At 37.5% G+C, this 25893-nt stretch overlaps 1 protein-coding gene across 2 annotated transcripts in view; it reads right to left on the bottom strand.

The window, feature by feature from the left end:
* PPP3CA (protein phosphatase 3 catalytic subunit alpha) overlaps window positions 1-25893 on the bottom strand; it is a 203473-nt gene that overhangs the window by 31674 nt on the left and 145906 nt on the right. For both annotated transcript variants that reach the window (XM_007421652.3, XM_007421653.3), the window contains exons 7-10: window positions 21384-21461; window positions 15636-15730; window positions 6360-6485; window positions 1142-1216 (exon numbers count right to left, since the gene is read on the bottom strand). In XM_007421652.3, the coding sequence (XP_007421714.1) occupies window positions 1142-1216; window positions 6360-6485; window positions 15636-15730; window positions 21384-21461 (374 nt within the window). The remainder of the gene's footprint in view (window positions 1-1141; window positions 1217-6359; window positions 6486-15635; window positions 15731-21383; window positions 21462-25893) is intronic.

The following is a 25893-nucleotide window of genomic DNA, read 5'->3' as shown; positions in this document are numbered from 1 at the left end:
CCTGAATTGCTGTGCAAGTGTTTTTCTTTATATATAGCCCTTTTGACTTAGTATGGTAGGTGAAATAATGTTATTTGTGAACCATATTTATTATTTAATCTATTGTGTGAACCACTCAACTGAGATTAATTCAATGAACCATGGTAAAAAAGCCATAGCTAATGAAATGTATGAATTGGGTCACAGTGTATTTGTAGATGATGATATTCTGTTCCCATAGGTGGTTTAAATGGAATATATTCTTCCAATCTTATGAGAGGCAAAGGCTCAAAAAGGAACAATATTCCTAGCACAACCTTCTCCAATCTGGTACTCTCCAGATGTATTTACTTCTTTATTCAGTATTTCTCATAAAACCTTCAGAAGATACATAGTTTTTTCATTACATTTAATTTCCTCCAAAGTTTCTGAAATTCTTTAGAAGATGGACATCTTGCATTTGAACTCTTTGAAAAGAATGAAGCCACACCAATCTATATGAAATGAATACTCTCCCCTATGTTTCTTAGGTTATATTTTGCATAAATGTCAAAATCCACACCATACTGTAACAGAACTTTAGTGCTCTCCATATATTGTGGAATTCCAGTTTATAGAATTCCTAGCTAGTATAGACACTAGTCATATTAGTTAGGAACTGGGAGTTATGGGCATCATAGCCCAATACCACTGGAAAGAACAACATTAGAGAAGGTTGGCCTAGCATCATTAGTATGGCCATCCAGAAAACCTAAAGATTCTGAATATCAGACTTAACTTTTTGAATGATTCTCATTATATTCTGTCCACATAAATTCTACACTGAATTTATAAATTCCACACAGCATGATCTTCGGTACTTAGAAATCTTGCGATGCACAGCATAGTCACAGAAAAGATATTTTAGTATTAAATGCCATTTTGATTTGAAAAGAAGCAAACAGAACATTTTATTTTCATTCTTTCTCTACAAACCATGCATAAGGGCAAACACATTATCCGGCAAGGACATTATTTGGGGAAGCATGGATGAAATGAAATCTAGACTCTTTCTCCTAAAAATCACCCTATGACTTTCCTTAAGATTAATAAACATTTTCAAGCACAAATGTTAATCAAAGCAAACTCCTGAAGAGAAGGCACAAGACACAATGCTTCTTACCATCAAAACCATCTTCCTCTGTTCCAAGTTCATCATCTGAGCAAATGTTCAGCACGTTGACCAGCATCTCTGTTACTGTTAGGAAAACCAAATGGAAAATGTGAGACAACTGGTCACCTGATAGCTCCAAAAGGATTCTCAGTGTAGTATGGTTAATTATAGTCACGACACAAAATTATACCTGGCAAATAATAACTGTACAGAATTTTAAGCAATTTGTGTGAAAATACAGAGAATGAGGTCCAAATTCTTAGGTGGTTAATAAGGGATTTCGGGTATTGTTAAATGCTTATCAGGAGGATCACTACATAAATAAAACTATTTTTAATAAACACACATTCATTCCTTCTTTCTGATGTGTAGCCAATAATGTCACATCTCTTTTTTCTCCAAAAAAACCCCTTGATTAGTCAGCTCAACTTGAAACAATCTTTGTCAGGTTCTATTGTTTCCTACTACAGCTGTGCTACTCACTCTTTTCTCTCTCTGTCTCTGTTTCTCTCTTTCATATACTAGGCACAAAGTTGAGGTAACTGGGCATTGCAACTTACAGAAAATAAGATATTTTAACTAAGTACCCATAAACATTTAAACAGGGAAAGAAGGCATTTCTATCTACATGAACATGCTATGAAATTAGCAAAACCCAACTCTAGATGCAAGATATGCTTCATGACTTAACTAGACAGAAAGGTAAGCCTAAAAGATATTTATCAAATTATTCCTACTTGGAATAATTGGAAGGTAAGCAGAAACAATTTTTTATTTAGATTTTTTTTATCCTGCCTGTATTACTTTTATAAATAACTCAGGGCGGCGAACATACCGAATACTCCTTCCTCCTCCCATTTTCTCCACAACAACAACCCTGTGAGGTGAGTTGGGCTGAGAGAGTGACTGTCCCAAAGTCACCCAGCCAGCTTTCATGCCTAAGGCGGGACTAGAACTCAGTCTCCTGGTTTCTAGCCTGGTGCTTTAACCACTAGACCAAACTGGCTCTCTACTTGGAAGGTAAGCAAAACAATTCCTCTGACATATAAAAGAGACAATCCTTATTTTTCCATAGCAACAAACTCAGCTTTGCTACTACATGTTCTTTACTAGGGAATTCAGCCAGTTGCAGTTCCTTGCTCAGTGGGTTGACAGGATGCAACCATACTTATAATCAGCTATTGGTCACATTTCCATATTTTTAGCAAGATAACTAAGCTGTATAACATAGAAACTGCATTTGCAATAAAGACTGTATTTTGGGAGAAAGGTAACTAAGAAATTGTATAATTTTGTGATTAAGTTTATAGATGAGTTTCAATCTTCTGGAAAAAAAGATTGAATTTTATTGATTAAAAATGTGTTTTGCAATAGCTTCAGTAAATTGTAAATAAACAAGGAATGGATGGATGGATGTATATATAAATAAAGGATTCTTGTGGTGTATGGGTTGAAATATTAAAACAAAGGTCTAACTGGAAAATACTGTGCAAAATAAAATTTGGCAGAAAAAAATCATATTAATCTATACTTATTAACCAATGAGTGGTATTTTCATATGTGGTAAATTTTTATCCCAGGATGTTTTTCAGAATACCAAACAAAACTGGACTTTGATATATCTAGAATTCTTACTATTCATTACACAGTTCCTTTTAATGAAGTAAGATTTAATGGAAATTTGATACACTGAAGTGCGTGAGCAGATGATATTTAGAGAAGCTATAATGCTCAAAAGCCATACAATCTGCTGAATTATGCAGAATATATTATAATGTTCCAGTACTTCACACAAACTAATTGAAATGTAACAAGATTATAAAAGAGTGCAAATATATAAAAGAAATTGGATATTTGATATAAAGAAATATACATGGGTCTGTAAGTATATAAGGGAGCACATACATGCTGTTGTAGCTTGTCTGCAAACCCTCCTCTCACAACCACGCAGTACCCTTACTACAACATGGTATCTGGGAAAAAAGAGCCTATTCACAGTAGGAGTTTAGCATACCCATATCACGTTCAAACTCAACAATTTCTGACCACCATTGATAAGGCACAAAATGTAACCATATTCCTAGAGACTAGGTGATATTACTGAATTTCTCAGTCAATACCACTGAGGGCAAAGTGAAGGCATAAATATATAATTGAAATATTTGGAGAAAATGTATTATTTTTGTCTTTTGGCATTTGTGTTTTATCTTTTGAGGCTGGCTAAAATCAGGATAAAGGCTCATTATAGGAGAAGTGTGAGATGTTAAATCTATTCCTTTGCGCATCAAGATAAAAAATTATTTGCTCGGCTTCACTCCAGGCTTTGTCTCAGCCCAGTGTAGATAAAGTTATAGCTGAAAAGGAGCTGGCCAAGTGGTTGTGTTGATTGTGTTTTGGGCCATGGGGCGGGGGAGAAGATGTGGGGGAGCTGACGGCTTTTTCGTATAGGAGATTTTACTTTGTAAGCTTCCCTGAGTCACTGTGTGTGAGTTGGGCAGCCATATAAATTTGTTAAGCAAACAAACAAACAAACAGGAGATCTACAAGGAAGTTGGAAAGGGGAAAAAAAGGGAAAAGGAATGAAAATTGCTTTCCTAAGAGGGTAACCTTATTAGCTCAGAGACTAGCTGATTCCTCACTCCTGGATCTCACACAAACCCATCTCCTACAAACCCACGTGCACCAGAATAGAACAAAACCACACCACCCAGATCTTGATCTATAAAAGGAAATGGACTATATCCTGCAATTAGCTTGAAGGATCCTAGTTTGCTGTTTATATTCAGCAGATTCCAGCCCAGCTGCTGTTGACTGGAACTCCGTGTTTACCCCAATTTTAGCCAGCCTCAAAGGATAAACCACAAATGCCAAAAGATAAAAATATAATGGACACTGCCCCCCCCTCTCTTTTTTTTAAAACCTACCTGAGAAAGGAAAAGCACCCTCCTGATTGGCTTCTCAATGTTTGATTTTTCCCAGGATGCTGTTGTCTCCATCCCTGAGTTGGATGAATAGGTCTGCTAACTGCCCTCAACCTTTTTAGTGTCTTGGCCTCTTGAAGTGAAATTTCCTTACATTTACTACAAAGCCCAATTTGCAAAACTTCCGTTTGCCTATCCTGGTACCCACATACACCTGCTATATAATTGTTTTACTGCAGAAATCCAAGCTTCTGTTGGAAAATTATCTAGGGATTTACACTAATACATTTACCACCCACCTCAAAACAAGCATTGAAAAACAACCTCATTTCACCTTCATCATTAGGCACCATCTGAAATATTATTATGAAAAATTAAAACAGAGCACAAGGAATAATCTCCCTATCGACAGTATAACTGCCAGGCTAATTTCACCTATCCACCTGCTCTGTTTCCAAAATATCCCTTTTAACTCATACCACCACACTTTAACGAAGGAGGTCCTTAGCAAATTCATTGTACCTACACTTACAAACCTTCTTCTGTGAAGAAATTTCAGAAATCTTTTTTTTTTTCCAGTTTAACTAAGGAGCTTACAAACCTTTCTTCACAAAAGAAGGTTTGTAAGCGTAGGTGTAATGAATTTGCTAAGCATCTGGAAGATAAAAATGCTCATGGTTGAAGCTGGATGCCAGCTTGGCAGATCCAGCTGAGATGACAGAGACTTCATCTGGAGTTATTCTGGACAATAACCATAAATAGCCACTACTACTGCTGCTACTACTCGTACTGTGGAGTTATCTGGGATCAGTTGGATCCTAAGAAAGTAGAGAGGGCCTACTGAAATAGATTTCATATGTATATAGGTACCAAGAACTAAAATCAAAATTGTAGCAGCAACTGTAACAATAATCTGCACGTGCCACACACATATACCAACAAGAAATAGCAGAAATCAACAAAGAAAATAAATTTCACAAAAGAGTATCTGGCTGAGTCAAAATATTAAAGGTTCTGAAAAAAATGTGTTTACATCATGGCAAAAACTGAAAAGTGAACTAATTTCGTAGGTTCTGCTATGAAACAAATTCCAAAGATGTTGTGGCGCCATGAGAAATACCCTGATGCAAATTACTGACAGTTCTCATGATCTGCAGATCTGTGACTTAGAGCAGGATATTAAAGCCAGAAAAAAATCATCCAACATACTTCATCTTAAAAATAACTAATTGAAATTCCCCCTTATCTTTCATTATAGTCTAATCCACATCTATTTGTCCTCATTTTCAGCAGATGTAGATATTCTCCATTTTATGAACAATTCTTACACTTTGCTTGAATGGATTCATTTTTGGGGGGTGCGGAGGAGGCCACATAGGTGAAGTAATGGAAACATTAAAGAGAGATCTGTATCTCTTCTGGAGATATGGATAGATTTAGTGTAAAGAATACAGGTAGCCCTTGGTTAACGACCGTTTGTTCAGTGACCGTTCGAAGTTGCGATGGCGTTGAGCAAGTGGTACTAATGACCGGTCCTTAAAGTTCCAGCTGTCACACCACCCCCACGGTCATGTGATTGTAACCCAGGCACTTGGCAACCAGCTCATATTTACGATGGTTGCAAATGTCCCAGTCACGTGATTGCCATTTACTGCCTTCCTTGCTGACTTCCCACCAGCAAAGTCAGTGGGGAAGCCAGCACGGAAGGTTGCAAGTCGCTCTGGGTGCTTTTTCTCTGGAGGAGCCCTGCTACAGAATATGAGATCCCAGGGTTCTTGTACTCCATAGTGGGCACTCGCACCGTAGCACACTCCTCCGCCCGCACACACTCACTGCAACAACCCCCCCACCTCACTCTGTAGTACTTACCCACACTCCAGTATGATTGCAAGCTGCCTGAAACTTGCAACTTCCAGCCGGCTTCCCCACTGACTTTGCTTGTGGGAAGCCAGCAGGAAATTGCAAGTCGTGGTCATGTGACAACCTTGCTTAGTGACCCATGATTTTTACTTAACGATGGCAACAGGGACTGCTAGGATTGCTGCTGCTAAGCAATGCAGTCATGTGATGTCACGCCTTATGACGGCAACACTTAGCAACGGAAATTCTGATCCCAATTACCATTGTTAGGCAAGGACTACCTATTCTGGTGCTGACTGTACCATGGTCTTTTGCTTTCCTTTAGTTCCTTCTTATGCCTGACACACTTCCAACATCTGCAAATGTCCTGGGTGGCCAAATGGGTCAGCTCCCTTTCAGTGAAGAGTTCTTCCCTTTTTACATCACTGAGAAAACAATTTACATACCTTTTTCTCCCACAAATGGCAAAGACCAAGTGAAAACGTCCATGAAATTTGGAAGCCAGTATGGATGAGGAGAACAATTGAACTGTCTGATATTCATAACATTGTTTTCATATTTCAATACTGCAGCTACAAAAGGAAAAGGAAAACAATCAATTTAGCCATTTAATACTACAATATATCTGGAATATGATCCAATTACAGAGAAGTGCTAGTACTCTGTTCATGCGTTACTGCAGTTAGTTTTCTTCAACTGGCCATTTTGAACTAGCTTAACTCAAAAGTTTCCATTTTATCTTGGAGAAAGGGCAGGATGGTTGGGAGGAAACTATTGGAACTGCCGGTAACATGAAGTTTGTTATCCTGTTTGCATATCCTTCTCTGGGAATTCACAACTGCCATCAATAATTGGAGTGAAAGGAATTTCCTGGAGAAATAACAATACTAGATGAGGCCTACCTGCTTAAAACTATCACCTTGCTGGTAAAATCTTGAGGAGAATCTTTGAACCAGCCCATCCAGAAACTTTACTATCCTTTGTAGAGATCAAAACATGTCTAGCAGTTGCCTAAATGATATTTGACAACTTTTTTGGCACTTGCTGTCATACTTAATCATGCCACACAAAATGCCACTGCTCCAGAAACATTGAATATTTACTTTGTTCTGACCAATTTCCATTTAAGGGTTGTTTTTAATAGTGAAAATATGGGATATAAATTTAATAAATAAATCCTAAACAATGTCCTAGAAATATTTAATTCTTTCAGAACATTATCTGAAATTCTTTAACATTCACTGAATCTAAGAAATAGCTGTTTTGTGTGGCAAGATTATTGTATGCAAAAAGTTGGAAAAGTAATGAAATATGTACAGTGGAATACTGGATTATAAAATTAACTGAACTTGCAGAAATGGTGAAGGTGACCAGTCTGTTCAGAGAAAAAACAACAAAGTCTTTTTTGAAAGACTGGAAACTTTATATGGACTTTTTGTTGAAAGAAGAAAAAATCAAATTGATGATTTCTGGATTTGGGGATTAAAAAGGGCCAAAGAGGATGGAGAAAAGAATAAGATGATGAATACCTAATATAAATAAGAGCAGAAGGCATAAGTGTATGTTTCTCTTTTCTTTTCATTCCCTTTCTTTTTTTCTTTATCTTACTTTCTATCTTTTTTGTTTTGTATACTTTTACTTGAATTTGAAAAATTCTAATTTTATTTATGTATATGTATATGTATATGTATATGTATATAAAATTAGAATTTTTCAAATTCAAGTATATATATATATATATATATGTATATATATATGTATGTATGTATATGTGTTTGTGTGTGTATAATTTTATATAAATTATATAAAAGAAATAGCTGTTTTGTTCTTGCTTGACTGTCTACTTACTCTAGTATTTAGCAGCTCCAGTTTGTGCAAGAACATCTTGTAAGCCACTCCTTCTGACTTTTAACCAATGACAGTTCCACTGGTATCTCTCTCCTACTTCCAGAGTCAGAGCACTTTCTCTGACTTCTTTGCTTCTTTCTCTAAATTGTTCTCTCACTAATTGAGTCTAAGATTGGATTCTATACATGGTAAACTTTTGACTGCTTCTGGTCCCCTTTAGTATTTCTTTTAAGAAAACATACTGTTCTGGATTTAGTATCACACTAGGAACCAAGTAATTTGAAATAATGCCACCGAAATTCTCAAGATATTAGTTATTTATTATTTCAATTCTGAGGGCACCCAACTCCATAGCATTTCTGGGAGACTTACAAATAAAAATGACAAGAAAACAAAATATATCAAATAAAGAAGACAACTGAAAACCCAAACCAACCAACCAAAGTTGGTTGATGATTGAATATTTTTAACCAAATTATAGTAGTATCAAAGTTCCTGATAATGGTCTCAGATCTCCTCATGTTGCTGTTAGTCTGTTACAAGAAATATTTTTTCAGCTCTTTCTGAACAGTATTCTGAATTATGCTTAATCTAGGATTTATTTTAAGTTAGATGCAAAAACCAAGACTCTGGAAGGCAGGCTGTATTGCATCATATTGTTTTAATTCCCCATTAATTATCCAGAAGTAAAATATTCTGCACTCCATATTTTCTGGAAAACATAATTATAAAGTACATTTCATCTTTCAATTTTACCCATAAGCAATTTTCCCTAGCTTGCTTTTTTCCTTAACCAACCCCCTCCCCCCAAACAAATGCATTTTTTATTGGCACATTCTTAGCAGGTCAGTACATGGTGGACAATATGTGTAGCCCAGAGTTGCAGTGTTTAAATCTCAATGTTCTGTGAGCTTCTTGCAAAAGTTTAATCATCAAGCTAGGCAACATCATCAGTTCTTTGACACAAGGGAGTGGTGTAAAGCTGCCACACATAAAAACCCAACATATCCCATTGCCTTGCCTCACAGCACTGAGATTATTACCTAATTTGGTAATGAAACGTACACAAGAAAAAATCCAAGCTCATCAAACAACAAAACCTCAGTAAGTCAGTTTATGGCAGTTTAACAATAAAATAATCAGTTAATAAAACACGACATAAAAGCAATAATACCACCAATTGTGCAAGTTCTCTCACTTAAAAAGATGAGAGAGGCCTGTAATTTTCATCACAGGTATACCTCAACTATGAGAGACAAAATGGGGGAAAAAATCCAGAAAATCACATTGTCTGATTTTTAAAGAATTTATTTGCAAATCATGGTGGAAAATAAGTATTTGGTCAATATCAAAAGTTCATCTCAACACTTTGTTATATATCCTTTGTTGGCAATGACAGAGGTCAAACGTTTTCTGTAAGTCTTCACAAGGTTTTCACACACTGTTGCTGGTATTTTGGCCCATTCCTCCATGCAGATCTCCTCTAGAGCAGTGATGTTTTGGGGCTGTCGCTGGGCAACACAGACTTTCAACTCCCTCCAAAGGTTTTCCATGGGGTTGAGATCTGGAGACTGGCTAGGCCACTCCAGGACCTTGAAATGCTTCTTACGAAGCCACTCCTTCGTTGCCCTGGCGGTGTGCTTGGGATCATTGTCATGCTGAAAGACCCAGCCACGTTCATCTTCAATGCCCTTGCTGATGGAAGGAGGTGTTCACTCAAAATCTCACGATACATGGCCCCATTCATTCTTTCCTTTACATGGATCAGTCACCCTGGTCCCTTTGCAGAAAAACAGCCCCAAAGCATGATGTTTCCACCCCCATGCTTCACAGTAGGTATGGTGTTCTTTGGATGCAACCCAGCATTCTCTCTCCTCCAAACACAACGAGTTGAGTTTAGACCAAAACATTCTACTTTGGTTTCATCTGACCATATGACATTCTCCCAATCCTCTTCTGGATCATCCAAATACTGTCTAGCAAACTTCAGACAGGCCCAGACATGTACTGGCTTAAGCAGGGGGACACGTCTGGCACTGCAGGATTTGAGTCCCTGGCAGCGTAGTGTGTTACTGATGGTAGCCTTTGTTACTTTGGTCTCAGCTCTCTGCAGGTCATTCACTAGGTCCCCCGTGTGGTTCTGGGATTTTTGCTCACCGTTCTTGTGATCATTTTGACCCCACAGGGTGAGATCTTGCGTGGAGCCCCAGATCAAGGGAGATTATCAGTGGTCTTGTATGTCTTCCATTTTCTAATTATTGCTCCCACAGTTGACTTCTTCACACCAAGCTGCTTGCCTACTGCAGATTCAGTCTTCCCAGCCTGGTACAAGTCTACAATTTTGTTTCTGGTGTCCTTTGACAGCTCTTTGATCCTGGCCATAGTGGAGTTTGGAGTGTAACTGTTTGAGGTTGTGGACAGGTGTCTTTTATACTGATAACAAGGTCAAACAGGTGCCATTACTACAGGTAACAAGTGGAGGACAGAGGAGCCTCTTAAAGAAGTAGTTACAGGTCTGTGAGAGCCAGACATCTTGCTTGTTTGTAGGTGACCAAATACTTATTTTCCACCATGATCTACAAATAAATTCTTTAAAAATCAGACAATGTGATTTTCTGGATTTTTTCCCCCATTTTGTCTCTCATAGTTGAGGTATACCTATGATGAAAATTACAGGCCTCTCTCATCTTTTTAAGTGGGAGAACTTGCACAATTGGTGGCTGACTAAATACTTTTTTGCTCCACTGTAAGAAATTACAGTAGTTGGGAGACATGGGACAGGCTGCTCTTGGGGCATGGTCTGGGTCTACTCCATCAAATAATGCCATCTTGTTGGACCTTAGACTCATGCCTTCTCTGTGGCTGCGCCTGCCTTGTAGAAAAGCATTCCCCTAGAGACCTGGATGGTCTTGACCTTATTAGCATTTCATAAGGCTCTGGCTGTCCTCAAGGCTTTTGGGCCAGGTAGTAAGTTGAACTCTGTTGCTGACATAGCTTTTGGGGGTTATTGTTTAAGCCAGGATGTCATGGGTTTATATCATGATGATTTTAATCTTTGTATGCTGCCCAGAGTCACTGCTGTGAGACTAGTGGCTCCGTTAATGTTTAAATAAATAAATAAATAAATAAATAAATAAATAAATAAATAAATAAATAAAGCCAGTCAGTCAGTCAGTCAGTCAGTCAGTGGTCATGGGTTCCCAGCAATCTAATAGAAATCTAGCTGCTACATTCAGGATCCACTGTAACTCCTGGGTTTCTTTCACTGGAATCCCCAGGTAAAACATATTTCTATATCAATACATTTACCTTAGGCTACAATGATGGCAAAGATATCTTCTACTGGCATAACACCTTTCAGAAGCAGAACACATACTCTGAATGTAAGATACTATGTTCAGTACCCAAGATCACTAATTAATGATTCTCTACATTACAGAATCCAATAATCTGAAATCTATGGCCATTTAAAATAGCTATTACTCTGTAGACTAGAAGAGGTATAAAAGGTTCTTATAAGTCAATACATACTGTTGACATCTTTCCATGATCTTCAGGAAGGCTTCAGAAAGGCTTCCTTATTATATACAAATGTACTTGTAGGAGAATTTATCTCTTTCTCTGTATATGTATATGGATGAATGTTTGTGAAATCCATCCATATACATCCATCCACACATAAATTTAACCTTCCACAATCTTTGTTGCCAAATGTATCCTCATGCTTACATCCCCCTACTCAGAGTGTAAACCACCCAAGACTTCTACTGCATTTCTGCAACAGGTACAAAACTAACAAATGCTATTTAAAATGTTTTCTTCAACTTTGTGTTATTTTAGGAGAGAGATAAACTCTGTTTTCTTATAAAAGGAGGGCAAAAACAGCATGCAGTTTTCTTTCATATGCAACTACACAAGAACTTAGTGCAATCTTTTATTTACTATGTGTCAAGAACGTAAGCATTTTCTTTTGTTTATATCTTTATCTGCAAGACAGATTATTTCAGAAAAAGGATTTGCTGCAGGTGCTAAGGCCAAACTGGAAATCGAGGTAATTTACAATATATTTATTTATAACAATATTTTTGTACCACTCAGCTCAAAATGATTCCTGGAGGCATATATATACAGTATAAGGGATTCTAAAGTAGATCTCTTGGCCATGTTTGGCGGGGTTTTTATAGCTAAAACTAAGTCTAACACTTTTAATGTATGAACTTTAATAGGAGAAATTACATACACTTATGACAACCTGGACAGAAAACAACGATGGAGTGAGTGTTAGGGCAGTGGGCTACTTTGGGTAATCACAAACAACCCAGAAGAAGGAATAAAAAATCAGTTTTGAAAACTGCATGGACAAATACTTGTAATCAGCAGTCATTAACTCAAGGGCATCTTTATGTTACATTACTAGAAAAACATTCTAAAATTTCAGTGAAAGATCAGTTAATGACAAGGTGTAAGTTCCTACGATTTTAGAAAATAAGGAGCGATTAAATGAATAATTCATTCAGAGAATCTAAAAGCTACTCTAACATACAACACATTAAAAATTTATACTGCTGATACTGCAGTCCAATACTAGTGACTTTAAAACAACAATTTAAACTGTGTTTCAGAAAACCTTTCTTTCTTTTAAAAGCCAGGGACGAAAAGGTATTGCAGCCATTATCCAAAAAGCAGAAAGGAAGCACATTTAATAAAAGATTGCTGTGAAAAGAAGCAGTTACAGAGTTGCTAACTGAAAGCAACTATAGATTAGGGAAAATAATTGAGTTCAGTATGTTCCTGCAGTGTTCTTTGCCATTAAATCTATAATATTTAAGTACTGCTAATTTTCAAATATTATGCAAAAGATAATTAGGCTGGCCAATTAAGCTTTAGAGAAAAATGTATCAATCCTTCCCAAATTTAATTCTAATTCAAACTACTAACAAGGGTAATTGTATGATCTGATTGTTTCCAGTATGGTAGAGCAGAAGCAAAATTACAATCATAGCAGAAATTTTGTTCAGCCTCTAGTATTGTTCACCTGCCCTTTTTAATCCTAGTGATATGCAACCACATTCCTCAGGAGCAATGAGCTCTGGAAAGACATTCTCATCATACTGTTTATATCTCAGTTTGACATGCTTGAAAAATAATAATTAGAGGTTTTTTTTTAAGTGCATGAAAAGGCAAGCAAGATGATTACAGACACTGGAGAAACTCACCTAGGCAGAAATGTTACTACACTTTTTTTGCCTTAGAATAAAGATGAATAAAAATGCATTCCCAAAGAGCAATAGGAGTTTATAGGAGAAAGTAGGCAGAGAAAAGGGTTTCTGGTTCTCTCGTAATATTACGACTTGTAATTATTTCCCAAATTGGTGTTTATTCAACAAAAACAAAAGGTAGCTCCAAAACCCCACAAAATATAAACAATTGGATTTAATTACTCAGGATGTGATTGCCAGAAACTTTAAAAGGGATCAAATAACAATGAAGATACTATTACTGGTCATTATGCTATTCCTTTGGGTTTAAGCAAAATCTATCTCTGAATAGCACCTGCTAGGAAGTTACAGGAAAGAATTACTAGCAGTATATTCAACTTTGATGTTTCCCAGATGCCTCAGGGCACAATAAACCTAATAAGATTACTTCAGTGTAAATATCCTAAACACTTGAGAAAATGTATTTCAGGGTATCTGTGAACTTGAAAGTTATTTCAAAGTTACAGCTTCGCTCTCATAGTTTCTTGTATGTATGAATAGACTATAGAGGAATTAATTGCCTACAGTAAATAAAACCATATTACTACTCATATCACTGTAAACACAATGCGGAGTGGAATCCATTTACATATTTAACTCTGACATATCACATTACACATATAGTACATTTCTATGTATGTATAAGTACATGTATGTATGTTCTGGTGGTATTTCAATTGTCATCATTTTTTAGTATTATTCTAGGTTTAATGATGAATGGCTTTCAGCCATCAAGTTTCTAATATTCCAGGGTGTCTTTCGGTACTATAAAAATATATGTATAGTGCATTATTTTTAAATTGCAGAAGCCATGACAAAGACAGGCTAAATAAAAATGCTTACACAATAAACAGTTTTTCCTTTTTTTCCATTTTGCAGATGGAAAGAGAAGCTCAGAGATAATAAATCTATATTGAGATGCATGCACATCAGCTGAGATCCTAGTGCCTTTTTAAATCACCCTCATCATCTATAATTCCAATATATTTTATTTAAAACAGTTGTGGAGCTGATACGATACAATATATGGCTTTCAATGAATTAAGAATGGCCATCCTCAGAAAACCATACACACTTGCTTCTAAGTCCTTCGATGTTTATTCCCCATATTTATACAACTATCAAATAGCCTGGGAAGACAAAATAGAAAGGATCATTCTATCCTGCAGTGCTATTAAAAGATGTTTGATTTAAATTATCAGGTGACTTTAATCAACAATATAAATTTCAGAATAAATGGTGTTCATTTATTTTCAGACAAACTTAATTTGATAGGTGTTCTTTTCTGGTGCATATATATTTTATGATGCTATAATGTAATAGGAGTTTGTAATACAGTAAAACAATTTAAACGAGGCCATAACTATATGGCTTCTCCCTTCTTGTAGATCTTGGTGCTCTCCCCAGTTTGCAGAAGAGATGAATGATAAAATGAGAGAAGAGATGCCTAGAGTGCTACTAGAAGATGAAATGCATAAACCTGACCATGTACAAGCTAGTGCCGTTGTTAAGGCCTATTTCATGGCAGTAAGGGTTGCAAAATGCCAGTATTCTCCATCCTTACTGCAGCTTCGGGTAGCCATCTGGTGGCCCTGTGTAGAGTGACCCGGTCCTCCTGGGGTAGGTGGACCCAGACGTTCACTCACAGGGCCACTGTAAGGTATATGCTAAACATTTGTTGGATAAAGTCACTTTGATTTGCACTGAGATGGACTCAGGTCTTGGGGCAGGTCCTGTGCCTATGACTAAGGCTCAGTCTGGCTTTGTTACCTGGGATGAGTTTGATTCTGTTAATCCTGATGAGGTGGACAGGATTCCAGTTGGTGTTGCAGGGTGCAGGGAGAGATTGAGTCCACAGCCCCTGCTTTTGGGGGTTCCTCAGGGCTCAACACTTTGACTACTCCTGCTTAACATCTATGTGAAGCTGCTGACTGAGGTCACCCAATGGCATGGGGTGAGGTATCATCAGTAAGCTGATAATACCCAGCTTTAAATCTCCCCCCTAGGGTGACCAAGTGATATGGTAGAGATCATGTTTCTGAGTGCAGTGGGGTTCTGAATGGGGAAGAACAGGCTTCAGCTCAACCCTAGCAAGACTAAGTGGCTCTGGGTTTTAGGGCCTCCTGGATCTGGTGATTTTCCATCTTTGGTTCTGGATGGAGTTGTACTACCCCAAACAGAACCAATGCACAATCTGAAATTGTTGACAATTATATACTGGTAGTCACTGCTACAGGTTACAGTTACTAATATACCCAGATAAAGAATCAGTCAAGTAAAATATACTGAAGTTCAAGGAAGGTTTGGAGCACTTCGTTACTGGTGCAGACCAAGATGTGGTTCAATCATACTTGGAATAATGCCCCTTCTCTTTTTCTTCCTTGAGCTAATGAATTCACAACCTATTCATAAATACATGTACTATATTCATACCTAAATAATGGAAATGTCAGATGCAATTAAGCAAAAAAGAAAAAAAAAGCTAACTTTTAAACATTAATTCAACCTATCTCACTATAAATTATAAGTCAAAATTGTTATTGTTAGGAAAGGGGGAGAATAAAAGTAAAGGAGTGAGTTATAATAAAATGCATGCTGTGAGAGAAGGGCTCTTACCTTTGTTATTGTATACATCTAGATAGTTGGGTGCTGAAAAAATTGTAATTAGTGATGGGAAGCCTGTTGTCTGGCTTTTCCTGTACATACGATACCTACAACAAATCGCATAAGACACTTTATTAGCACGGTTAACTACTCATTTAGTAATGTTATTTAGGCTAATTGTAATTCTGTGGATGCCTGTTTCATGGATTTTAGTTAAAGGTGCTTTCATACTTCATGTGCAGTATTATGTGCTGTTCGGATGGAAGTCAATAAATACCACCATTTATTATTTCAGTAAAACTAGAGAGATTACATAGTGAGGTACATACTTATGGATTAAGTAAATATAACATTGGTCACTTGATTTCCTCTGACATGTATTTCTTCTGTTGTAAATAGGCCTTTCAAAAAAATTCTGATTAGGTCCATGATGGAGAACAAAAGATGAAAGCTCCTTTCCCCTCTAGGCCTGATATAGTTTTACACTGGCTATTAAAAAATAAATAGTAATTCAGACAAGCTAAATGGTAAAATGTTTATTTAATTTGGCCCTCAAAAGTCCAGACCAAATCCAATTAAAGTTTAAAGATAAAAGTATTTGCTGAAAAAAAAAACCCTCTATCCAAAACCCAAATGAAAGCAATGCAAATTATCTGCATGTATGAGGATGAAGGAATGACTGGGTACAGCTTAATCTCGCTACATCTACTTGGGCACCATAAGCTATTTTTAGGTCCCTTTCTCAAATCTTGCAAAATAATTTGTGTTACGTTACCACAGGATATTATGAGTAGAGAGTAAATAGTTTTCCCCTTGCTCCATACTAAAATAATAATGTAGTAACAATTTATGGAGTTTTCTTGGTGTGTGCGTGTGTGTGCAGGGAGGTGGGGGAGGGTGGCACCCAAGGCTTTCAATGATTGCATTCAATCTTGAAGTCTCAGACTGTGTACCTCTGCTTTAATAGGAAGAAGCCAGGAAACTATCCTTTAAAATTATTCACCCCTCCAAATAAAAAGGAACAATGGGTTGGATTCAAAGATTGTGTAAGCAGATAAAGATATGAACAACAATCTTTCCATTCCTTCCTTTTTTTCTGGGGCATTAAACTTCTTTGGCAGCAGGAGAAAACTCATGAATGGAGTAGATGTGATACAGGCACCTGCAGTGGGAGGGAAAAATGCCAGAAATTAAGTGGAAAGTGCTTGGCAAGCAATCAGGTTCAAGCAAATGCAGTCCTAGAACTTCTTTTATCGGACTAAGAAAATCCATTTTAGATTCTCTCCTTTCTCTGACCAATACAGGTAGTTCTTGCTTAACGACTATTCATTTAACAATAGCTTGAAGTTACGATGGCCTTGGAAAAAGTGCTTTGTGATCTGTACTCACACTTACGACCATCGCAAACTGTTGCCCTACGATCATGTAATTGCAATTTGCGACCTTTTTTACAATGGTCATAAAGCGAATCACCATGGTTGTTAAGTGAATTCTGGCAAAAAACATCCATTGGGTAAGCTGGATTTACTTAATAACCATGTGATTTGCATATTACAGGTAATCCTTGGGTTTAGAACACCCGGTTTACGGACAGCCCATAGTTGAGAACTCAGCCTATTGCAGCAAAATTTGAGTTAAATACATAATGATTTGAGTTAAATACATAATAATTTAAGTTAATACACAATACTACTTATACAGTATTATAGAATAATACTGTTCTGGCTTACATACAAATTCAACTCAAGGACAGACTTTGGGAATGGAATTCGTTCTCAAACTGGGGACTACCGCTAGTTCATATGTCTGGTTATCCCAATTTTGTTTTTTATTTGAGCTGTCATTTAAAAAGAAGAAAACAAACCTGAAATCACATATATACATGTGTGTGTGTACGCGTGTGTGTGTGTATGTATGTATGTATGTGTGTATATATATATATATATATATATATATATATATACACACACACACACACACACACATATATGTATACACACACACATACATACAAATATACAAACACATACGTAGAAGAGTAGGAGTTACTAGAGATCAGGCAGAATTATGGAAAACAAGGTCTCAGAATTGGTAAAAGAAAGTTTTAAATTTTTATACATTCTGACTGTTTTTTTGCTGAGTTTTTAATGTGAAAACCATTTGGCAGCCATATAAATCTAATTAATAAATAAAGAGGTCTGTGTATCAGAAAAAGGGGAACTGATTATGTGTAAGAAGATTTTTCAAATAAAATATCAGCTGTTCCCTAAATATGGATCACTGTCATTTTTATCTTCACAGTGCTGCATGACTAAGCTGTTGAACTAGGCCACAAAGCTATATAAAATATTTGTCAAAAACTTCAAACCATTGGAACAAATACTGCAAAGATGTGTTGATGGCCACTAATTTGGTTGACCTAAAGGCTAAATGCATGGAAGGTAGGTCTATCAAGAGCTATTAGTCTAGAAGATTGAAATGTTAATATGAAGATCTATAAATGTTCTGATATACCGTCAACAATTGTCAGGATACAAGTAAGCAAGGAGGGATGCATCTCATGATGTCACAGCATGTGTCATCATTTTGATATACAGTGGAACCTCGGTTTACGAACTTAATTCGTTCCGTGACTCTGGTCGCGACCCAAATTGGTCGCGACCCGAAGCAAATTTTCCCATAAGGTTCAATGTAATTACTTTGCTTGGAGGGAGAGTCCCCCTCCCTACGACCACGTGTCAGGGGTGGAAAATGGCTGCGGATCACGTGTCAGGGGCAGAAAAATGGCCACAGACCATGTGTCAGGGGCAGAAAATGGCCGCGGACCACATGTCAGGGGTGGAAAAATGGCCGCGGACCACGTGTCAGGGTCGGAAAATGGCCGCGGACCACGTGTCACGGGCGGGTAAAAGGCCGCAGACCGGGTCACGGGAGGGAAAATGGCCGCGGATCCTGTTCATAACCCAAGGCGGAGTTCACGAACCGAAGCAAAATTTTGTGGCCGGAGCTGGTCGTCACCTGAAAAGTTTATGAACAGAAGCGTTCGTAACCCGAGGTTCCACTGTACTTTTTTTGTTTGTTTGCTGCAGATGCCTATGAATGCCACCTCTGGGTTGGGGGCAGCATGATTCCAAAAACTATCTATAGGGCAACAATGGGAGGGAGCCCTGCATGCAAGCACCTCAAAAGCTTCTGGTTGACACCCTGAGAAACAAAAATCCTTGGACTGATCCAGCAGAGCTACTCTTTTATCTTTCTACACATATTTCCTTTTGGCTTTTGAAAATATAAAAAATTATCTGAAAGACAGTTTCATGTCTTTCCAAGCTGTTGTCAATAAAATTTAGTAAAGAAAGGAATGACAGGGCAACATGCCTCTACATGTTCAAGACCATTTTAAAGAGATGTCTGCAAGTTTCTTTGGAGATTCCAAAGTCCTTCCTACCACCATGTCACTTCCTCATTTGCACATTTGCAAATGAAGTGAGTAGAAACTGAGTGAGTAGTGAGAGTGAAATGGCACATTGGAGTGGTTGACAAATTTAAAATGCCTTGGATGTTGCTTGTAATAAATGGTGGATTTCCGGACAGGACAAGTCTATAATCTCACCCACGTTTTCCTATAAAGTGGGAGTCTGCAATTTGGCATCCACAGGCACAATATTTTCTGCAACACCTCTAAATGGCATCATCCACTTACCTCCAAAGTATTTTTTTTTATAGAAAACTAAAAATGGTGGACTCCTACATTTTACCAGCTCCCTGTATTATCATAAGAAAAACTGAGACCTTTTAGCCATTTATAACATCTTCTGAGCAGATTTTTTTGCTTAGTTTTCATGACATCAGATCAATCACATGTTGTCAGAAAGGTTGCTGATCTTGGCTATAAAACTAATATTTCACTTTTACTGAATACAGACTATTCTCAAGAGAATTCTCTTTATAAAAGCTTTATTTTGCTGTTCACAGGTTTACATATGCCACTTTTATTCCTCTCCCAAAAAAAAAAAAAAAGGATGTCTGAAAAAGTATTGTCACTGCAATTACAGGTATGCCCTTTTTTACGCATGATAGTGCAGTGTTTCATCTTGCGAAGCAGAGATCCTTTCTGTAGAAGAACATTATGCCAAAAGACAGTCCCAAGAATCCTCCAATAATAGTTGCAAATGGAAGCACAATAAATGAGGTACCTAGTCAAATCCCAGGTTCAGTTCAAACCAAGATAAATCTTTCCTGCATGGAGCTCTCCCTTTCTGAAGTCAGTGAGGGACCTCTTGCAGGGGTCTCCAAAAAGGGTGCTTCCTCCCTGAATCATTGAAACAGGCATGTTTCCCGGAAGCTTAGACATGGCTGTCTTGAATATTGTTCCTGGTTATCTGCCCTCTGTACATACAAATATGCCTACTAGGACAGACACACACAAACTTTGCAGACAACTGGTGAAAGCCTTTGAAACAGCTGCACCAAATCTTCTAGAGGACATGACTGCTTTAATGCTTCAGAAACAGGCACTTCATTCATTGCGAAGCATTCCTTTGCAAAGCCGTACTCTGTTATGCATTTCATCTTTGTCAGAAGCATTGTGAGAGACTGGGGGAAAGCTGGGGGTGAATCAACTGAATGTTTATCTCAGAAAAAGCAACTCAGTCCAGTTGCTGAGAGAGGAGGGAAAAATGCTTCAAAGGGACTCTGCCATTTTCAACTCTGAGGCTGGGTAAATCTTTTTACAGTTTTCAAGATTCTGTATTTACCCAAAACTGGCATTAAGATACCTTACTGAAATCTGTATTGTTCTTGCTTCCTTGGTCTTGCCAGCTACGTGGGAGCTGGCAGGTATATATAGTGGGAAAACAGAATATCCACTTTCTCTATGTCTATACCAAACTAATGGAGCTATCTAGCTCAGAAGATCCATCTGGCACCCTTTTTCATGGCTTTCCATTTTCGCAAGCTCATTTATTTTGGTAGGTGTTTTAAAATACATATATTGTTATATAAACATATACTGTTGGCAGCTTTATGCCACCTTGGAAGAAAGCTGGGATACACATTAATTAAATTAAGTCATATGCTATAAGTTGTTAGCTCATCAAAAGAAAAGAAAGTGTTAAATGTGTAAGATCTTAGGGAATTAATGTATGGCTCTACTTTGTAAATCACTAAAAAAAAATCCACCCTCTCTCTAATTTAGCTATTAATTGGTCAAAGTATACTTCCTTTCAGAGAGTAAAAAGATATTCCTCTTTAAACTGTTTATCTTTAGGTTTGGGAAATTAACAGTCTGTAAAAAGCTACTATATCCTTTTCTGATGCTTATCTGCTAAACAAGGGAAACCTCTAACACCACTGTAGATTTTTGTGAGGTTTTGGGTACAAGACTACTGAAAATAATTTGAACATCAGGATTACATCTTAGAGTATTTGAAGATATGGAAGAGCATAAGATCCCCTGGCCCATGTTTTGCTCAAAAATAAATATCCATACTTAGAATGTTGAATATTTCAAGACTGATGGAAATTACAGAACTTTGAAAAAGGCTATATGGTAGCCTTCTTCTCTGTCCACTAAAGATACCATTTTGGCATGTTGTTTAGATCACCAAGAAACATTTCCAAAGGCAGCAGCCTACTCTGAAAGGTCTATCTTTATCCAACTGTTCGGAATACAAGATCAAGCCCACTGATACTGGGAAGAATAAACATAATACATATATTTCCAAAAAAAAAAAAAAAGATTGAAAGGGAGATACTACTCACCCAGCATCTTGGGCTTCATGAGCTCGGAGTATAGATAATAAGTTATTGTGCTGTAGGAAGTCACATACAGCGGGGTAACTGTTCGAGATAGAAAAAAAAAGACCTTCGTTCATACCTTTGAAATTTAAATATTAGATTAAAATACATGAAAAAATGAAATCAGCCACTTTCTTCAAGAATATAGAGACGCAGCCAGAAGTATTTGTACCCCTCCACTTTTTCCCAAAGAATCCCAATTGGCCATGAAATAAATTGAAACTGACACAAATTTACCATTTATGTATGATTTGCATTTGTTCGGTCCATGTTCCCTATCAAATTCAACTACTTTAATTTTTAAATCCATGTTTGTCATTAGATCATGCCATCTATCTAATATTCGCAGCAAATCATATTGGCTCTCAGCCAATGATGCAGCATCATCTCCATCCAAAATGCTTGCACATTCGTGTTTCCAACCAACAAAACTCTAACCTTGTGACAAATATTCTTTAAATATTTATGCATAAATACATTATAAAACAAAGTGGACCCACCCATCTTTATCTTATTCCCTTTTCATTGTTAAACTATTCATAAAGTAATCAGTTTATTCTCACAAATATTTTAGTTCCACCACAGACTTCTTACAGCATTCAGCAGCCAACTCCATATTCATGTAAAACATTGCATAGTCAAGCTTATTCAGTTTATCATATGCTTACTCTGAATTAAATAATATACAACACTTTCTTTCTCATGTTCCTAATTTTCTCAGTGACCTGCCAAAGATAAAAATCTTGTCTGTACAGCCATTCCCTTGCATAAGGTCACCCTACAATTCCCAAATTTTGTTCACTCTTACCCTTTCTCTTTACTCTGCACACCCTTTCAACCATAATTCTGCTAAGCACCTACCCAGATATGTTTAATAAGCATCTCCCTGGGGTAGCTACTGTATTCACTCTTGCTAACTTACCCTTTGTACAGGGGATCAATAATGTCATTTTTCCAATCACCAGACACAACTGCAGTCTTCACACACATTTAAACAAATTGCACAGCCACTTTATAAGCAAACTGCATCTATATTTAACACTGTTCCTGTTACACTATCTACACCCGGTACCTTTTCAACATTCTCATAGCTTTTGATTTGCTTTTCATCATGGGGGGACGCTACTTATTTAATGAATTTAGAGGCCACCCAATCTGTCATGACAAAGAATTACTTTGCCAAAAATAAAAGTCTAGGAAAAAACAACAATTCAAAAGATCAAAGCATCATCCATTCTAGCTCAAGACCTGTGGATAGTGCCAGGTTTTAAGAGATCGTTTAAATAGGGTGAGGGTAGGAACAGAATGAATCTCAAATGGGAATGGTATTCTGCTAATGTTTATAGCATTTGTTTCAGTTCTACTTGTTGACATATCACTATCATTCCCATACAAATGTACCTTCCAGCATTCCCTCACTTCAGTTTCATTCTAAATCATTTAATCACTTTGATTTTTAATTCTATTTATTCTTCACCCACTTCCAAAATACCGTTTTATTCCCATCAAAACTGCTCTGTATTTTCTCTGCTCCTTTTTAATGTTAACGAATCCTTACTTTTTTTTGCAACTAGCTATTTCTCTCCACACTTACACACGATTTTTCTATCATTCTAATTTTATTTTTATTTTTTTTTGCAGAAAACATTCTCTCATAACCACTGTTCTGCATCCACGGTCACTTTAATTTCATCAGTCCACCAAACATCCTTTTATATAGTTCTAATTATTATAATTCCACATTGTTCTATGGAACATTGTTGATACCATAGAAAATCAATAATTTTCCTTACTCTCTCATCTTGTTTCCTCCATCTATTTATGTCACTTAGCAGAATAACACCACCACCCGCATAACACACATCTCGCATTAATTCAGAAAGTTGTACAATTTCTCCCCAAACTCATTCCTGGTTCTTCCTTATCACCAGGAATGCAACATGTAATTGTTACCAACCTATGGAATCCTATTTTCATACACATCCACAACAACCTAGATGGCACTAATGCATATGTCATTTAGCCCTTTCATTCTGAATTAAACCTATTCCTTCCCTGCATATATCCATCAACTCTGTTCCACACGATCGGGCCACTTTCATTCATCTCTATTATACCCTTTCTAGTTTACATTTTACAGACATACAATATATCTATTTTTCTTTCTTTCATTTCATTTGTTAATTCATTATCTTCACCATTTAGTCCTCTGATGTTCCAAGTTGTAATCTTTCATATGCCATGGTCATCACCAGATGGGTCATCATGGCTTTAGTTAGTAAAGGCTTTCATAGACAAGTTTTAGTAAGGTAGATAAGGAATAGACTATGGTTATCAACCTTGGTAACAATTGTGCCACACGTAGCGTTTGCTATTAAGAGTAAGGACAGTTATCGTTAGTTTAAACAAGTTTAGGCCAGCGTGCCACAACTGCAACTGAAAGCCAATTTTATCTCAAGAATGTTCACACTATTTTAAGCAAGCTAAGAACTCTTAAAAGTCTAAAACTACTTTGCAAGCCATCATACCACTGCCTCATCATACACATGATAGATAGATAGATAGATAGATAGATAGATAGATAGATAGATAGATAGATAGATAAAGGCTGGATAGCATAATGGTTAGAGCACCGCCTTTGACGCAGGAGACCAGAGTTAAAATCCCCCTGGTACTTACCTTACCAGTAGTGGTCCTTGGGCAAAGACCCCCTAACATTTCACCTGCCTACCTCAAATATGACAGCGACACAAACTAAGAGTCATGTCAGCTCAGACATCACCCAGATTAACAAGGTCCGCGTCAGATGTTGGGGAACCAGGACAATCTGATGATAAGTGTGCTACTGGAACAAACCATACATGGACGAGACAAGAGAACTTGGAATTGATAGAATGCTATTACAACAGCAGACCTAATGAGAGGGGATATATGGAGCGTATGAGGGAACTATGGATGGACAGAAGACCTACATCCACACTAACTGAGAAACAACTAGTTACCCAGTGTTTCAACATAGTGAAGAGGAAGCTGCTCTCACAACTTGAGATAGACCAACCCGGATTCAAGCAGAGTTGGAAGAACAACTGGATGTGTAGCCAACCCCTGAAGCTTGAATGTCACTGCCATCTCCTCCATTACAGAGCACAGCAGCTGATATGAGGCATAAGGTCATGGATAATTGGACAATTTCAATTACTTCATACATTGTACACAGGATTTGAACTGGGTCTCATCATGGGAATCTAACTAGATGGGTCTAACTAGACAGTTGGGTCCCTAGACAGGACCCAAGGTGTAGGTTGTACAAAGAGGCCTCGGAGACAGTCCAACACATAGTGGCAGGGCATAAGATGCAGGCAGGAACAGCATATACTGAACAGCTCAACCAAGTAGCTGGCATTGTGTACAGGAACATCTGCACAGTGTATGGGTTAAACTCTCCCCAAGTCCAGATGACAGATTCCACAGAAGGTCATAGAGAATAACAGGGCTAAGATCCTGTGGGATTTCCAGATCCAGACGGACAGGCAGCTCCTGGCCAATCAACCAGACATCGTGGTAGTAGACAAGGACCAGAAGACAGCAGTGGTGATAGATGCATCAGTGCCAAGTGACAGCTACATCAGGAAGAAGGAGTATGAGAAGCTGGAAAAGTACTAGGGCCTGAAGGAAGAACTAGAGAGGATGTAGAAAGTAAAGGCCAAAGTGGTCCCAGTGGTGGTAGGAGCACTTGGGGCTGTGGCTCCTAACCTGGGAGAATGGCTCCAACAGATCTCAGGAACAAGATCAGAGCTCTCTGTCCAGAAGAGTGCAGTGCTAGGAACAGCTAAGATACTGTGCAGAACCCTCAAACTCCCAGGGTTTGTATAAACATTTACTTACATTTAAGGTTGCAAAGTCAAATAACAGAAGAAAATAAGTTCTATTGTCTGCCCTGAGCCTTGAATACATCACGCTTACCACAAGAAAGTTAGATTCCTATGATGAGACCCAGTTCAAATCCTGTGTACAATGTATGAAGTAACTGAAGTTGTCCCCTTGTTGTGATATAAGTTATATTAGTGGGGAGGGAGGGCTTACTGGGGGCATTCACATGCTGTTTACTCCCAATTTTGGCAATGCCTTAATAGGGCTTTTACAAGGTTAATTTTAGAACTTCAGTTTTTCTTCAGCATCCCACTGCAAAGAAAAAGAAAAAGATGAAATCTCAACAGGATCATTTTTTATTTTTCCCCTAAGTGTGCAAAAAGATGCATGGAATGTTACCAGTGAAGAAATCTGCAATCTATCCACAGCATACAATAGTCTCTTACTCTATTTCACTACAGTGGGATAAATGCTTTTTATGAATCTACCCCTCAACACGGGCATTATACTGAAGTAACTATGGTAACTGCCTACAGTTATATAACCAAGAGAGCTACAGGTAGCGTGAAACAAAGAGGACGAATTTATTTATTTATTTCTACAG

Source organism: Python bivittatus, unplaced genomic scaffold (genome assembly GCF_059951505.1).
Source record: "Python bivittatus isolate LINGU-HERP-01145 unplaced genomic scaffold, Pbiv_v1 ctg000070_np1212, whole genome shotgun sequence".
Taxonomy (NCBI): domain Eukaryota; kingdom Metazoa; phylum Chordata; class Lepidosauria; order Squamata; family Pythonidae; genus Python; species Python bivittatus.
The sequence above is the reverse complement of the archived record's forward strand: the minus strand, read 5'-3'. Positions and strand labels throughout refer to the sequence as shown.